General features: G+C 40.5%; 1 protein-coding gene across 1 annotated transcript in view; it reads right to left on the minus strand.

Annotated features, from left to right (window-relative positions):
- Window positions 1-18280, minus strand: part of KIAA1147 (KIAA1147 ortholog) — a 41401-nt gene that overhangs the window by 17949 nt on the left and 5172 nt on the right. The window contains exons 2-3 of the mRNA XM_025379333.1: window positions 8898-8997; window positions 7805-7963 (exon numbers count right to left, since the gene is read on the minus strand). Of these exons, the coding sequence (XP_025235118.1) occupies window positions 7805-7963; window positions 8898-8997 (259 nt within the window). The remainder of the gene's footprint in view (window positions 1-7804; window positions 7964-8897; window positions 8998-18280) is intronic.

The raw sequence follows: 18280 nt of genomic DNA on the forward strand, positions 1-18280 counted from the left end.
TGCCTTTTCTAATTTAATTTTTAAAATTATGAAATAGTTCTCCAGTATCTTCTGATTCATAAGAAATAATCGTTAAGAAGACTCTTTAGAGATACTGAGGGCAAAAATTGTAGATGAAATACAAGTAAATAGGTTTGGAACACTGGAAGTCAGAAGAAATACAAAACACAGATTAAGTGCTGCAGAAATGAAGACTAGTGAATTCATGTAAAAGCTGCTGCTGTATTCAAGTATTATCCTTCAACTCGTCATTTACATCAGGTATAACTCCCAATGCAATCCCTCTCCCCTCCCCCGTCCCCATGATAGGCCCCGGTGTGTGATGTTCCCCTTCCCGAGTCCAAGTGATCTCATTGTTCAGTTCCCACCTATGAGTAAGAACATGCGGTGTTTGGTTTTCTGTTCTTGTGATAGTTTGCTAAGAATGATGGTTTCCAGCTGCATCCATGTCCCTACAAAGGACACAAACTCATCCTTTTTTATGGCTGCATAGTATTCCATGGTGTATATGTGCCACATTTTCTTAATCCAGTCTGTCACTGATGGACATTTGGGTTGATTCCAAGTCTTTGCTATTGTGAATAGTGCCGCAATAAACATACGTGTGCATGTGTCTTTATAGCAGCATGATTTATAATCCTCTGGGTATATACCCAGTAATGGGATGGCTAGGTCATATGGTACATCTAGTTCTAGATCCTTGAGGAATCGCCATACTGTTTTCCATAATGGTTGAACTAGTTTACAATCCCACCAACAGTGTAAAAGTGTTCCTATTTCTCCACATCCTCTCCAGCACCTGTTGTTTCCTGACTTTTTAATGATTGCCATTCTAACTGGTGTGAGATGGTATCTCATTGTGGTTTTGATTTGCATTTCTCTGATGGCCAGTGATGATGAGCATTTTTTCATGTGTCTGTTGGCTGTATGAATGTCTTCTTTTGAGAAATGTCTGTTCATATCCTTTGCCCACTTTTTGATGTGGTTGTTTTTTTCTTGTAAATTTGTTTGAGTTCTTTGTAGGTTCTGGATATTAGCCCTTTGTTGAGTTGATGGGTGCAGCACACCAACATGGCACAAGTATACATATGCAGCAAACCTGCACGTTATGCACATGTACCCTAGAACTTAAAGTATAATAATAATAATAAATTAATTAAAAAAAAAAAAAAGAGTATCCAAAAAAAAAAAAAAAAGATATTCAGATGCTCTGGGCACTAGGATGTGGACATCCCTGGAGAGGGCTTTTATTCTGCCTGCCATACTAAAAGAGTAAAACTCATTCATTTATTCAACAAACATTTACTCATCACCTACTCTGTGTCACGCCTTGCTTTAGTCCCTGGGGTTGCAAACACAAAAATAATATCTGGCCCTAACGCTGCTTTCATTCGAATGGAGAAACTGTCAGCAGTGGATCTGTCTTATGATAGTGTTTCCAAAAATGTGGAAGGGAAATAAAAATATCTCATGTTTAACAGTTAAAAAAAAAAAAAAAAGTATTATCCTAACCTAGACCTGAGCTTATCTAACTGTGCTTCCTTCTTTTCCTCATACTCTGTCATATAAGTCTCTTCTGTTACCTATAGCCCTCTTTAATCACCAAGCTGTAAAACTTTTCTAGCTATGACTCAAAATCTAGAAGCCATAAAAAGATGAATGAATTAAAAGAAAAACACCTATATGACAAGAAGGTAATGTTAAAAGACAAAGGACAAAGTGTTATATAAGTTTTCAATTTATATAACAAAGAAAAAATTTCCCTATCGTACGAACTCCTAGAAATTAATAAGAAAAGGCCAGGTGCGGTGGTTCATGCCTGTAATCCCAGCACTTTAGGAGGCCGAGGTGGGTAGATCACATGAGGCTGGGAGTTAAGAGACCACCCTGACCAACATGGAGAAACCCTATCTCTACTAAAAATACAGAATTTGCCAGGCGTGGTGGCACATGCCTGCAATCCCAGCTACTCGGGAGGCCGAGGCAGGAGAATCGCTTGAACCCGGGAGGCGGATGTTGTGGTGAGCTGAGATCACACCATTGCACTCCAGCCTGGGCAATAAGAGCCAAACTCCATCTCAAAAAAAAAAAAAAAAAAAAATTAAGAAAAGCTAAACAACAAAATGTAGCAAAGGCTAGAAATGGTTCACAGAAAAAGAAATACACATGACTCAAACATACATAAAGGTGCTCAACCTCACTTAAAAGAAAAATAAAAATTAAAACTATACTGATGTACAGTTATTTTATCCATCAGGTTAGAATGTCCAAACTCCCAAACTTTCATTTTTGTGTTGGCAATGTTGTGATGAAACAGACATTCTCTTGCATTACTACTGGGCATGCAAATGGCACAACCTCTATGGGAAGCAATTTGACAGGATCTATTAAGATGACACACACATATATCCTTTAAGCCATCAATTTCATTTCTGAAAATTTAATATAAAAATATACCCCTCCCGTGTGAAATGCATGATATTCAATGCAGCATCATTTGTAGCAGGAAATGGACTGGAAACAACCAAATGTCTATCAATAATGAACTTGATAAATGCTATTATTCTATACAAGGCATATGACACAGCTGAAAACAAGGAAGAAACTCTCAACGTACTGATGAGATCTTTCATACTGTTGAATGAAAAAGGCTAGGTGCAAAACAACACGAACAACATGCTGTCTTTTGCAAGAAAAGGGAGACAGTATGAATATACGTTTGTATTTGTATATATACACACACACACTTTGAGATAATACATGAGAAATGAATTATGATTACCGAGATTTGGACGGATATGGCAACTGGGTGAAGATTTTTCACTTTATGTGAGTGGTAGTCTGCCACACTCTTCTTCTTTTAGTAACAGAACCTTCCAAATTTTAGATGGACACATGGATGCCCAGCTAAAGGCCACATTTCCCAGATTCCCTTGCTACTTACGTGTGCCTAGTAACCAAGAACTGGTCAATGGAATGTGAGCAGAGGTGGTGTGTTCAACTTCCAGATCCCGCAAGTTCCAGATCCCGGAAGTTCCAGATCCCGGAAGTTCCAGATCCCGGAAGTTGAACATACCACCTCTGCTCACATTCCTTGGAGCCAAGGTCTTTCCCTCTTCCTACAGGCTGGAAAACGACAATGTAATGGGGAGACAGCTTCTACCATGTGGATAAGACAACACTCTAGAAAATGACATAATGTAAGACTGAATGACTCGGGTCCAAGAATGACCAGTGGAACAGAACCACCTACCCACAATGAACTACTACAACTGCCATGCTGGAAAAGCTATAATTCTATCTTACTGTGTTACAGTATTGGGGGTCTCTTCTTCATTATAGCAAGGTAGCCTATACTCTAAAAGCCAAAAACGATACCTGGAAATGAGTTACTACAGTATCAAAACCCATATTGAGACACTGGCTTTGTTGCTGGAAGGGGAGGGTGGTGAGAAAATAGATACTGTAGACTAGAAAGCTGGCAACCCTTGTTACACTTGTAGCAAAACATCTGCTAAAACTTCAATAACCTGAGACCCTGTGACCTCTGAATTTGTAGCTTTAAGGGGAAGCAGTTGGAAATAGAATGCAGGTGTGTGCTGACTGCCCCTTATATGCTTTTAGTGAGCTATTACAAGAGTAAGATAAAAACAAGGAAGAACTGGCTGGTTTGCAAGGAAAAACGGAATAAAATACAGCCTACTAAGGGTCATGTGTTTTAAATTTGGCAATATAAATCCATTGAGATTTCAACAATTTGGGACCCCATAGGGCTGGAAAAGTCAATGCTACTGTACCCCAAAAGCAGGAGACAGGAGTCTCTCTCAGGGCATCTATGAACGTCTGCAGTTTAGTATTCTTGGGCACACAAGGGAGTCAGCTTATTTACAAAGATCAGATTTAGGGAATCACCTCAAGGAAGTCATTATGAAAATGAGGGAGAAAGGGATCGGCCAAAAAGAGAGGCCAGTAACTATAATTCAGTCTGCTAATTAAAATCCATGACCCAAAGAAGATCTTTGGCCATGGATACTGTTACCTGGAACTGACTGGAAGCAAACCAGAAGTCAATTTAGTTTTTGAGGGACATGTATTGTCACATGCTTGGCTTATAAAAGCCTATGACTTCTTGACCCCAAAATCTATACCAGCAGGAAAGGTGTTCTAAAGCTGTACAGCCTCAAGAAGGGCAGGTTCTCCAATGCCCACTGCAGATGTGGTTATGGAGGAAAATGAAGAAAGAATCTTCTAGAAGACAAAGCCAAGTACCATGGAGGAAAATGGACAGGGGATTCTACACAACAGAACCAAAGTTGAACCAACAGCATACTGACTCTGCAATTCCTGCTCAGCAGAATTTCACTGTTGTTATGAACTAGTGACCATCCATATTTCTCATTCTTCCCTTTTCCAAACAGGAGTTTGTATGGTGGTTCCTACTTCACCTCCTTTATTGCATTTGGGAGGTAGGGAGTAGAGGGACTTGTCTATTCTTTCATAAGTTTTCAGGGTAAGAAGAACCATGCCCTGGCCTAATGTAAAGAACTACTGCACACCACAGAGAAATCCTAGATTTTAGACTGGGAGCATGAACTGAATGAGACTCTATGACGTCTCCTTTGGGGTGGGAGGAATGGCCTTTACAAGTGGGAAGAAGAGTACACATGGATACCTGAGTGGCCAGAGGGGCAAACTGAGGCAGAAGCTGTCGACTTCTCAAAGTCAAGCCTTCCCTTCTTCCTGTCTGTAACCAATGCCCCAGAGTTCTAACTGGTCACAGGGTCACCCACCTAGTAGTGATGCTTCCCAGTCTGCTTTGCTGTTGGGTGTGTCTCTGTGATTGAGAACTTGACAATGGAATATGAGAAGTGAGATATGTAAATTCTAGTCTTTCCCTCTTCCCTATGAGCTGAAATGCAAACATAATAGCAGTGAGCAGCTTTCAACATTTGGGAAAAAGCACCTTGCAATACAAAACCATTCTTAGGATATGGTAGAACAAGAGATGAATATGGGTCCCTGAACAATTGTATGGAACAGAGCAGGCTACCTAACTTGACCACCTGCTTACCTCTATGCTATGACATGAGCAATAATCTTTTATCTTAATCGGGCCATAGTAATTTTGGACCTCTGTTCTTGCTTTTAGCCAGGACCCTAACTAATATAATAACACCTTAAAATTTTTGGATTTTGAACCATGAGACTGTGTTGCCTACTTGGACAATTAGCTTTTTAAAAGGAATGATATTGTTTTAAAAGTGTCAAAATCCCAATAAAATGGTCTTTTTTAAAACTTCATAATATTACTTCTGAGACAAAAAAGAAAAAACTGAGGAAATATTTTGAATACAGAAAAAGATATATGTGCAAATGTATTTTCCACAGCTCCAAAAGGTAGAGGAGCAGCTAAAAAAAAAAAACAGTTAATAGAAACATGCCGCATGTTCAGCCACAGAGAATAACCAATAAATGTATGGGACAGCTCCAGCAATAAAGAGCTATTAAAATAATCATCGAAATGACAAACATGGAAGACAATGGGGAGAAAATATATGCATGACAGGCATTCCTGGAGAAGGAAAAACCAGAACGCAAAAGTTAAATATTTTATTACAGAAGAAAAAGTTCCTAAAGTTAAAAATAAAAGACCTATCTATTGAGCAAAGGGGACAAACTATCCCAGAACATTCTGATATGAACTAATAAACATTTGGCAAGTTCAGGCCGGGCGCAGTGGCTCACACCTGTAATCCCAGAGCTTTGGGAGGCCGAGGTGGGCGGATCACGAGGTCAGGAGTTCGAGATCAGCCTGATCAACATGATGAAATCCCGTCTCTACTTAAAAAAAAAAATTAGCCAGGCATGGTGGCGGACCCCTGTAATCCCAGCTACTCAGGGGGCTGAGGCAGGAGAATCGCTTGAACCCAGGAGGCAGAGGTTGCAGTGAGCCAAGATCACACCACTGCACTCCAGCCCAGGTGACAGAGCAAGACTCCGTCTCAAAAAAACAAAAACAAAAACAAACAACAAAACAAAACATTTGGCAATTTCAGAAACAGCACAGACAAAGATAAACTCTATAGGTATCTGGATGGAGAAACTTCTCCAAAAGGACTAATTTCAGATAACAGTAGAACAGTTATCTATAGCATCCTGAGGGGAAGAAGAAAGCATTCAAGAACTGTACAACCAGCTGAGGATAAAGGGAACAGGCCAACGGTATTGATCATGCAAGATCCTTTCAAAGAAAGAAACGTGTTTGATGGTAAAATTCAACCATTCAAGAATTTTAGTTTTTTATTTACTTTTATGTTTTAGACAGGGTCTTGCTCTGTTACTCAGGCTGGAGTGCAATGGCACAATCATAGCTCAGTACTGCTGGGCTCAAGCCATCGTCTCACCTCAGCCTCCTAAGTAGCTAGGACTACAGGTGCACACCACCATGCCTGGCTAATTTTTTTGTTTCTGTAGAGTTGGAATCTTGCTTTCTTGCCCAGGCTGGTCTTGAATTCCTGGCTTCAACTCATCCTCCTAAATTGATCCTCCTTGGCCTCCTAAAGTGCTGGGATTACAGGCGTAAGCCACCATTCCTGATCAATTTTAATGTTTATATATTGTTTCTCAGTAAACAATTATTACATTTTGTCACATACTGTCACATTTTTCATAATCGTTTTTCTTAATTTTGGAGGACTATTTCAATGAATAGTGTATCTTACTGTGAAAAAATATTTACTTGAAGTTATAAGTAAAATTATGTTTAATATATGTCATTAACACAGCCTGTTATTTGAGAAAATTAAATCTATAAAATATTAATCCTATTTTTGTAAAGATATTTGTATTCTACAATCACATTCATGGAATATTGTCAATGGATATCTGTGAGTGTTACTATTTGAGAGGATTTTTAAAAATCCTTTGTACTTTCATATAAATTTTTAAATAATAAACATGTTTTTTCCACAAACAACAAAGTTCACACTTTCAAAGCTGAAGATCACAATTATGTTACATAAAAATGTTTAAAGTGATAAATTTTAAAAGTATAGACTATAAAAGTATATATTATATATACTCAAATATGTATTTTAAATGTACACACATACACAGAAAAGAAGTGGTAACATTTTGTCAGTGCTTCAGGGATTGGGGATAAATTTTCCCCTCAAAATCTGAAATCTGAAATGTAATTAGGTTACTTGCATGATGAAAAAAATGTTAAAAATTTTTTTGCTGTTAAAAATTCTCTTCCTATCCCAGGCAACTTGGCTCACGCCAAGCTCTTTGGCGGGCTAAGGCAGGAGGATCACTTGACTCCAGGAGTTCAAGACCAGCCTGGGCAATATAGTAAGAGACTGTCTCTATCAAAAAAAAAATTTTTTTTAAGTTCTCTTCCTATTATCCCAATCATAGTAAGAATCCCAATAATAAAAAGAATAGGCTTTTAAAAAGTTTAGGATTTCTTTGCCAACTTGGGGCGAGGAGGTAACTATTGTGGCTTTGAATAAACAAAGATCATGTACCTGTCAACAAATGACTTAATTTAAAAAAGTGATGGCAGTATTAAATCCAAACTGAAGGCAGAATATACCCCAGCTTTCATTATAGAGTGAAGATTCATCATGCAGGACGTTGGCTGAAATGAACGGACACTACCCGAGGCGTGAAACATCACCATGGATGTTCTTGGAAAGACATCTGCTGCTCTGGCACGCAAGTGCTGTCTCCGAGGGCTCGTGCCATATGCACCAGCTGGTGGATCCTGCTGCATCCCTGCACATGTACGGAAGCCACGTACCGAACCTGGTTCTCCAAGAAGTGCATGTAGCGGTAAAGCAGCGTGTAGGAGGGAGAGAGGATGCCCACAGACTTCATCCGCGCGCCACGTTCCAGCTCGCTCTCCACTGGCATGTTGGCAAAGCAGGCCAGGCCGAAGAAGGGCCCCTTTCGGAAATAGCTAGAAGAGACCAAATACATAGCATGGCTCAAGATCAGAGAGGAATTTTGAGATGCAGTCCTAAACAAAACAAATGAACTGTGTCCAGGGCTGTCAATGATGAAGCTCAGCCTCAAAGAAACAAGTAGGCCAAGCCACTTGACCTCACCGACGAGACGAGCAAGGCTTGAAGAGATTATAGAACTTGCCAAGGGTCACCTGGCTGGAGCTGGGAGTTGGTCCCTGGCAAGTCTGCTGCTCAGCTGCCCGCGATCATGGGACACATCTCTTCTCTCCTGCACCACAACTAATGACTTGCATGGGAGAAGCAGAACCAACATTCCTCCTTAGGCTCCTCTGGAACTAAGACTGTCTTTCGTATCATAAACCGCGTTGATTCTTCCCTCACTTCCTGAGGCTCTGATGTTTTTCATTGAGCTGCTGTTTTATTTTCTCCTCTTTCTCACACTTGTATCAGTCATGAATTCAGCCCCATGAGGAGATTAAAGCCACTTCATTACCCTTAAGGTCTTTCCATTGTTCCTTCTCACAAAACTCTCTGAATGCGCCACTACACAGGATTAAAAAATGGCCTGACTTAAAGCTGGAATTTCAAGGTTGAACACATAGATGTCCTCAGTTAACTCACACGGGGCTGAAACTGTGCACTTTCATTAAAACCAAACCTCAGGTGAGGCCCATGTAATTTCTGAGACACTGAGAGAACCTCTACAGGTAGGGATTCTTAAGATTTGTAGGTCATGAAGCCCATTGAGAACCTGATGAAAGCTAGACATCTCGCTAGAAAAATGATGTAAACACAAAACTATCCATGTATTTTCAAGGCATTTACACACAGCACATGAAGACCTCCTAATAAGAGCCCTTCTGCTTTGGGGAACGTGTGGAGATGGGGGGAATGGTACGAAGAAGACTCCAGTTCAGAAGTACTTACATGAAATCAGATTGGATTTTATGGGACCCACTGGCCATAGACTTGAACTCAACACCTTCGAGGTCAATATCTTGAGGTAAGCACCATTCTACCATGTTCCCTGTAGGAAAAGGAAGATGCAACATCATTCAAAGAAAATGGGTTAGTACAGGGCTTAGCACACATGGCTTCTCAATAAACCGACTGCTGACTCAGCCTGACACAGACCAGCGAGATGCTCAGAGCTCAGCTCCTCCATCACCGGCAGGGGTGACACCAGAGGACCCGGAGATGGACACTGAAGGAACCTCCCATCTCTGCCCTCAAACACTGTTCTCCTCCCTCAGAAGGATGCTGCCTTTGATTCTGTCATTCTGCTCAACCACTTCCAAATCTGCCTTTCGTGGCCTCACTTCTCTGCATGTTTTTTTAACCTTACGCCCTCATTTCCTTATCTCGTGTTCTCTCCTTAATCCCTTGAGATCTTGATTCTATCTATAGCCACTAATGACTGGGAAAAATCCCAAAACATTTTTTAAATTCTCATTCTCATTCACCTCTAGATAGGATTTGCTAATTCCTCAAACATTTCTCCTCTTTTTCCTAGATTTCCATGACAGAATACTATTTTAGTGCTTTTCCTACCTCTTTGACCAATGTAACTCTGTTTCCCTCCCCCTCTCTCTCCTAAGTGAGGTCCTTCTTCAAGGGCCAATGATATTTGCTTCCACAATTCTGGGACTCATTCACTCATCATTAATTATTTGGTTTCTCCTGAGCCAGATGCTGGAGATACAAAATCCCTGACCTCAGTGAGATTAGATTCCTGAGAGAAATGAGGAGATCTAGAGGAGATTAGCAGTTATAGTGCAGGGGGATCAATGTTATGACAGAGGATAAGGTGCGATGTTTTTTTTTTTTTTTTTTTTTGAGACGGAGTCTCACTTTGTTGCCCAGGCTGGAGTGCAGTGGCACAATCTCGGGTCACTACAAGCTCCACCTCCCAAGCTCAAGGCGATTCTCCTGCCTCAGCCTCCTGAGTAGCTGAGACTACAGGTGTGTACCACCACACCCAGCTTTTTTTTTTTTTTTTTTTTTTGAGACAGAGTGTCGCTCTGTCACCCAGGCTGGAGTGCAGTGGCACGATCTTGGCTCACCGCAAGCTCCGTCTCCGGGTTCACGCCATTCTCCCGCCTCAGCCTCCCCAGTAGCTGGGACTACAGGCGCCCGCCACCACTCCCAGCTAATTTTTGTACTTTTAGTAGAGATGGGGTTTCACCATGTTGCCTAGGCTGGTCTCCAACTCCTGGCCTCAGGTGAATCACCTGCCTCAGCCTCCCAAAGTGTTGGGATTACAGGCGTGAGCCACCACCCCAGGCCAAGGTAGGATTTTAAAAGTACAAGCATGCCTCAGGCTGTGGGAATCAGGGAACTACACAATAGCAGTGTTATCTGGAGTCTTGAGAGAATGCTATAGAATACTCCCTTTTGTTTTCATGCATATTCAAAAGGGTTTAAAGCAAAACACTAAGCTACTTGTGAGATTTCATTTCAGAACAAACTTCTTATTAACACTCCAAATCCTAATTTGCTAGGCATTAGAAAAACCATCAATAATCCCAGTCAAACAACACTTTCAGATAATTGTTCAGGGCATCAGGGAATATACAATCTAGTCTCAGGACATGGTAGTTATCATACAGCACTGCCGAATCCCACACTCAGCAGCCCAAGGCACGTTCAAATAGTTTATTTTCAAAAGAGGAATGATTCCGATCATTTAGTCAATTCACTAAAGTGAAAAGCATGAAAAAGGAATTAAGAGTTCATAAAACACAAAGCTTTGAACAATGTTATGTTTGTCAGGGTCAAAGATAAGAAAAAGTACTCAGAAAGAAAGAGGGGTGACCTTGGGCATAAGATGAGCTTTTTAAGCACCAAGTTCCCCCACGCTTTCTTATATTTTCCCCTACCATCCATTCTATTACCTCCACAGTCCAGTGGATTTTTTCCCTGTGGCATGTATCAGGACAGCTAGCGAGCTTTAAAAGGTGCCAGGGGCTACCCTAGGTCCACAGAATCACCATCTTCCCTGCCCTGCCACAGGGTGATTCTGCTGATGCATGGCAGCGATAACAGCCCCTGCTTGGGTCTCTGTGTACATGCTCCTCACCCTTCACAGTGGCAGTATATGCTCAGCAGATAAAAGGGACAGTCTGGGACAGAGCTACAATGAACCTTGATAGGCTCTGTCCTCCTCATACTCAACCAACCTGCTTCTTCTAATACTCACTGCCTTGTTTACCCACACGCCACAAATTACTGGGTTCAGCTAGCTCAAACTTAGCTTCTTTCCTCCAACCCAGTCTGCTCATGACTACTTAGTGTCTTAAAACTTTATTTACCCAAATGTTATATTGAAGTATAGCATAAGTATAGAAAAGTGCCAAGATGTGCATTGCAGCACTATTCACAATAGCAAAGGCAAGCAACCAACCCAAATGCCCACCGATGGTAGACTGAAGAAAATGTGGTACACACCACAGAATACCATGCAGCCACCGACGGTAGACTGGACGAAGAAAATGCGGTACACACCACAGAATACCATGCAGCCACCGACAGCAGACTGGACGAAGAAAATGTGGTACACACCACAGAATACCATGCAGCCACCGACGGCAGACTGGACGAAGAAAATGTGGTACACACCACAGAATACCATGCAGCTACCCATGGTAGACTGGATAAAGAAAACGTGGTACACACCACAGAATACTATGCAGCCATCGATGGTAGACTGGATAAAGAAAACGTGGTTACACACCACAGAATACTATGCAGCCATTGACGGTAGACTGGAGGAAGAAAACGTGGTTACACACCACAGAATACTATGCAGCCATAAAACGGAACGAGATCACGTCCTTTGCAGGGACATGGATGGAGCTGGAAGCCATTATCCTCAGCAAACTAACATGGGAACAGAAACCCAAACACTCCATGTTCTCACTCATAAGTGGGAGCTGAACAGTGAGAACACATGGACACAGGGAGGGGAACAACACATACCAGGGCCTGTCGGTGGGGAAGGGGAAGAAAAAGCATCAGAATAAATAGCTAACGCATGAAGGGCTTAATACCTAGGTGATGGGTTGAGAGGTGGAGCAAACCACCATGGCACACGTTTACCTATGTAACAAACCTGCACATCTGCACATTTATCCGGGAACTTAAAATTTTTAAAAAAGTGCACAAAGTACAACTCAATGGATTTTCCCGAAGTAAACATATTTGTGTAAGTAGCACCCAGATTAAGAAGCTGAAAGAACATGATTTGTACATCAGAACCCTCCCTCATAGAGCCTCCAAGTCATTAACCCTCTCTCATGAATTAGCTTAGCCTCTTCTGAGTTTCTACAAATGTAATTATAGTTTATATTCTTTTATGTCTTTTATGTCATCCATGCTGATGTGTGTAGCAATAGTGTGTTCATTTAGTGCTTCTATCATATGCATGTAGCAGTTTACCTGCTTAACTGGTGATGTACATTCAGGTTACTTCCAATGTGAAGTTACAGCAATGGGCACTGCTGTAAACAATCCTGTATTTGCCATCTGCTGTAATAGTGTAAAGTGGCATTGTAATGCATTGGCCTGGTTAGGCTGAACTATCCTCCTCAGAATTTCCCTTCTTTGCATGCTTCCAGCTGAGATTTGGAAGTGAATCAATAGCCACGTTATGTTTGCATCTGTAAGGTCGGTGCAGAAGGTCCACTGCATAGCTGCTTCTCTGCAGGCTTACCACAGTGGTGAGGGGCAGCAGCCAGCCCTGATGATGCTGCAGCCACCATCCCTTGATCTTCCTTCAGCTTCTCCGACTCCTAAGCCAGGTGTGTGTTTAGTTCCATAATAAAGGGCAACAGCTTCTCCTTAGGAGACACCCACATCACCAAAGCTGGATACAGTAACAGCCTGATCCAAGTTCCCATCTATCTTCATGAGTTTCAGCTTCTTATTCTTCCTCTTCCTCCTGCTTCTCCTCTTCTTCACAGGTTTACTCTCTTCCTTCATAACTGTCTGCCCAGTAGACTTCAAATTCCAACAGCAGACACAAATAACAGCCTTATATAGATTGTCTAACAGCTCCCACAGTTGCATAAAACCAAATCCCTGCAACAAACTCCTTTATGTATCTCCTAGTTTTTCTGTTTCTTTGATTGAACTTTGACCATCACAATATGCACATTTCTACTACATCCCTAGGAATAGAATTGCTTTAAGAATGTTTGCATAACTGCAAACTAAGACACTCTCAATGATTCCCAAAGTAGTATTTCCCAAGCTTATGTTAATAGGGCTTCTGCAAAAAAGAAAACAAAATTTTGTGAAATGTCTGTTTTTTTGGTCAAGTTATCTTAGCTTAAACAAAGCTAGACACATTCCTCTATTGCAGAACTTCTCAGAGCCTTTAATATGCCACTCTGCGTCGTGAATCTCCATGAGATCAATACAGTGCTTAATGTTTCCCCAAATTATCTTTTTTAAAGGAGTATCTTAAGATTTTTTAAAGGAGTCTCTTAAGATACTCATTTTATAGAAGGCATTTTTTTAAAAAAAGAAATATAGGTATATCAGGTATGCAAGCTGTCCTTCAATATCCACTCTTCCCTTCTTATATTTATTATATATTAACAGATTTATATATTATATATATATTAACAGATTTATTAAGGGCATGCATGTGTTTAAAAAAACTGATGAATTAGTGTTAATTACCCTAGAAATAGTAATAATATTGTAGTTATATAGGAAAATGTTCTTATCCTTAGAAGGTTTATACTCAAACATTTAGGAGTCACATATTATCATATCTGTGACTTACTTTCAAACAGTTCAGGAAAAAAAGGCATATCCAGATCTGTATATAGTCAGTTCTACTTTTATCACTTACTGGATTTGTGTCAATGCAACAGATGTACTTGAAAGCAATTTGAGCAAAGGGAATTTCATATTCACTTATGCTATAGACTCAATGCAATCCTGATCAAAATCCCAGCAAATTATTCTGTGGATATTGACAAGTTAATTCCAAAGCTTACATGGAAAGGCAAAAGACCCCAAATAGCCAACATAATACTGAAGAAAAATAAAATTAGAAGATGAACAGTGCACCCAACTTCAAGGCTTCTTATAAAATTAATCAAGAGAGTAAGTATTGGTGAAATATCAGACAAATAGATTAATGGAACAGAATACAGAGGCTTGAAACAGACCTACACAAATAAATCATGTAATCTTTGCCAAAGGAACAAAGGCAACACGATGGAGAAAAGATAGTCTTTACGATAAATGGTGCTGAAACAAGTGGACATCTACATGCAAAGATATGAAACTAGACACCTACTTTACCCCTTTCACAAAAATTTATTCAATATGGAAAGCAGCTAGCCTAGGTAACATAGCGAGATCCTGTCTCTACAAAAAATTTTTTAAAAAATAGCCAGGCATGGTGGTATGAGCCTGTAGTCCTAGCTACTTGGGAGAGTGGACTGGGAGGATCACTTGAGCCCAGAAGTTCAAGGCTGCAAGGAGCTATGCTCACTCCACTGCATCCCAGCCCAGGCAACAGAGTGAGACCCTGTCTCTAAAATAATAATAATTTTTAAAAATATGGATAGTAAACCAAAATGTAAAATGCAGAATTATAAAACTTCTAGAAGATAACACATGAGAAAAATCTGGGTGACTTTGGGTTTAGCAATGAGTTTCCAGATATAACACTAACAGCACAATTCATGAAGGAAAAATGGATACACTGGACTTCATTAAAATGTAAAACTTCTGATCCATGAAAGACACTATTAAGGGAATGAAAAGACAAGCCACAGACTGAGAGAAGGTATTTGCAAAACACATATCTGATAAAGGACTGTTATCTAAATTATACAAAGAACTCATAAAACTCAACAATAAGAAAACAATCCAACTTTTTAAAAGGATAAAAGATCTGAACTGACACCTGATCAAGGAAGATACACAGGTGGCAAATGACATATGGTGTTGAATATTTTTTCATATGCTCATTAGGCAATTGCAAATTAAAACAACAATGAGATAGCATGACACACATATCAGAACGGCTAACATTCAAAACACTAAAACCACCAAATGCTGATGAGGATGTGGGACAATAGGAATTCATTGCTGGTGGGAATATAAAATGGCACAACCACTTTGAAAGACAGTTTGGCAGTTTCTTACAAAACTAACATATTATCATATGACCCAGCAACCATGCACCTTTGTATTTATCCAAATGAGCTGAAAACTTACATTCACACAAAACCTGCACAAAGATGTTTACAGCAGCTTTATTCACAATGGCCCAAAACTGGAAAACAACCACGATGTCCTTCACAGGTGAATGGATAAACAAAATGTGAGACATCCACACAATGAAATACTCTTTAGCAATACAGAAAAATGAGCTATCAAGCCATGAAGAGACATGGAGGAACTTTAAATGCACGTCGCTAAGTAAGAGAAGCCAGTCTGAAAAGGCTACATACTGTCTGATTTCAACTATGTCACGTTCTGGGAGAGGCAAAATTATAGAGACAATAAAAAGATCAACAGGAAGGGAGGGATGAATAGGTCGAGCACAGATCTTTAGGGCGGTGAAACTATTCTGTATGATACTGTTATGGTGGATATATAACATCGTGCATTTTTCAAAACCCATTGAACTGTACAACAGTGAACCTTAATGCAAATTATGGATCTAAATAAAGTATCAATATTAGTTCATCAATTATAACAAATACACCACACTAATGAAAGACGTTAATAAAGGGAAATTATTTGTGTAACAGTGAGGAGGAGATAGTATATGGGAACTCTGTACTTTCTGCTCAATTTTTCTGTCAAATTAAAGTTGCTCTAAAAATAAAATATATTAGTTATGGGAAAAACCCTAATTGATGAATTAACCTAAATTAACTACTCTGAGAGTGGCAATGATACTATGGTGATGTAGAAAAACAGCCTTATTCTTAGGAGATTTATACTGAAGTATTGTATTTTATTTTTTTTTAAGAGATAGGGTTGCCCAGGCTGGAGTGCAGTGGCCCAATCATAGCTCACTATAACCTCTAACTCCAGGGCTCAAATGATCCTCCCATTTCAACCTCCCAAACAGCTGGGACTACAGGCATGCGCCACCACACCTGGCTAATTTTTTCATTTTTTGTGGAGGCGAAGTCCCACCATGTTGCCCAGGGTGGTCTTGAACTCCTGGCCTCAAGAAATCCCTCCGTCTCGGTCTTCCAAAGTGTTATTACAGGCATTGGTATACATATTCACGCCCAGCCCATACTGAAGAATTTAGAAATGAATGCCATGACATCCACAACTTACTTTCAAATAGTTTAGCAAAAAAAAAAAAGTCTATTTATATCTCTACAGACAATCAGTTCTGCTATAATGCTTGTTGAATCTGTTCCAAAGCAACTGATGTATTAGGGAATTTGACGTTTGTTTATGCGTGATTTCAATCATGAAAAACACAAAGTGAATGTGGAAAACTACACCCAGCTGAATCAAGCCGTGTCGGAATCTACAAAACACATCCACCTTAAGCATCGACCCGCTACCTCAGGTCACCTCGTTCTGAGCCATGCCATGCACCTCCAGCGTCACAGTTTTGCCTCTGATTTCAGACAACCCTCCTCCCACCACACATAGTAATTCACAGGCTCAATCCTTTCAGCACTCACCTCCAGATACAAACACCAGTATTTATTTTACTGAGTATTTATGTATTTTTTAACCATTTATCATATGCAAAACCATCCTATAGTTTTTGGTAGGGTTCTATCTTTTAAAAAAAAAAAAAAAATGTGCCACTGACAAAGTTTTTCTCAGAAGCCCTATGATTTTTAGTTCATGATTTTTGGAACACATATTTCATGTTATACGGGGAGCGACTATATAAGAATAGAGCAAATGGGGCAAAATGTCAGTAAACGGGGACTCTAAGTGAAAGACATACAGGTTTTCACTGTACTATTCTTTCAAATTCTCAAAACATTTCAACTTACAAACTGGGGAAAATAACTGAAATAATAGCAACATGTAAAAACATAAGGAGAGCATAAAGGACTTTGCAAAAGCCAAAAATAATTGAGGCAATGTACCACAGATAATAGGGAATGAAGAGCTATCAGGGCTTGAGGCTATCCTACAGAAACATTACAAATGAAAACCAGCTTACATACGGAATTTGAGGAGGCTTAATGTAAAGTGATTTTGCATAATTAGTCATCCTTATGGGATGCCATTTAATACCAGAAAGAAACTCATCCTGACTGCTACTTATGCCAGGCTCAGTCTTCACATTCCATGCTTTTAGGTTTTCCAAATATCCTCACTGTATTAAGAACTCAGCCAGGGAGCTGGGGCCTGGAAGATTCAACAAAAGAGGTCATCTCATGGCTAGTCCATCAAAGAGAGGAGTCGCCACTGACAAGTGCCCTTTTCTCCCCTAACTTGCTCTCCTTCCATCTCCGTGTCCTTTCTCATCTTGCACCATGACTTGGGCCTATTACGGGTACTTATAGGCACTTCCTAGCCTCTACTGCAAGGACAACTTCTGAGGAGGGATTCACACAACGACCACGGGCGGCACAAATGTAGCAATATGCATTGTGGACATTCAGCTGGTCATTGAACAAATATTGGTGGGGCACAACCTGGCAGCAGGGTGCCTGCCAGGTGCTGAGCTCATGCAAAGGCAAATATGTCTGTGTTTAAAGGAACTTGGACTAACAGACTATGAGGCTGGCAGCTCAGTTACCCAGGGAAAGACAGAAGGCCAGTGCCGCGCCTGGCTGAGGGTGTACAGATGGTCTGAACCCTGCCACTCCACAGCTCTGAAGGTCAGCCTGACAGCTCTGTGCACCAGGGCCTCCCAGAGCTGGGGTTTTATAAGCCCACGGGCTAGGCCAGATGTAGGCTGTCCTATCTAGGTTGACAATTGCCTCTGACTTCCAAAACTACTTCTGTTTAAAGGAGAAATGACCAAACCCCCAGATGTCTTAAAATTCATCACTATTTCCTATGGATAACGAACATTAACTGCAGTAACTGTGGTCTGCTAGAAAGTTCACCTCAAAATATTTAAAATAGAGAAAGCAATGATCTTGAACCAAAACAATCTCTTTTTAATAGGAAATATGTCCATTTCTTTTTCCTCCTCTGTTAGATGACCCCCAAGCAAGCACTTCCTCCTGAGCTCTTCATTTCCTATCCAGAGACTGCCTCAGCTGGAGATCCTCTTCCAGCTCCTCTGACCTGAGGAGTGGAACTCCCACCCCAGCACGTGCCTGGGTTTTTACTCTTTC

This window comes from Theropithecus gelada, chromosome 3 (assembly GCF_003255815.1).
Source record: "Theropithecus gelada isolate Dixy chromosome 3, Tgel_1.0, whole genome shotgun sequence".
NCBI classification, from domain to species: Eukaryota; Metazoa; Chordata; class Mammalia; order Primates; family Cercopithecidae; genus Theropithecus; species Theropithecus gelada.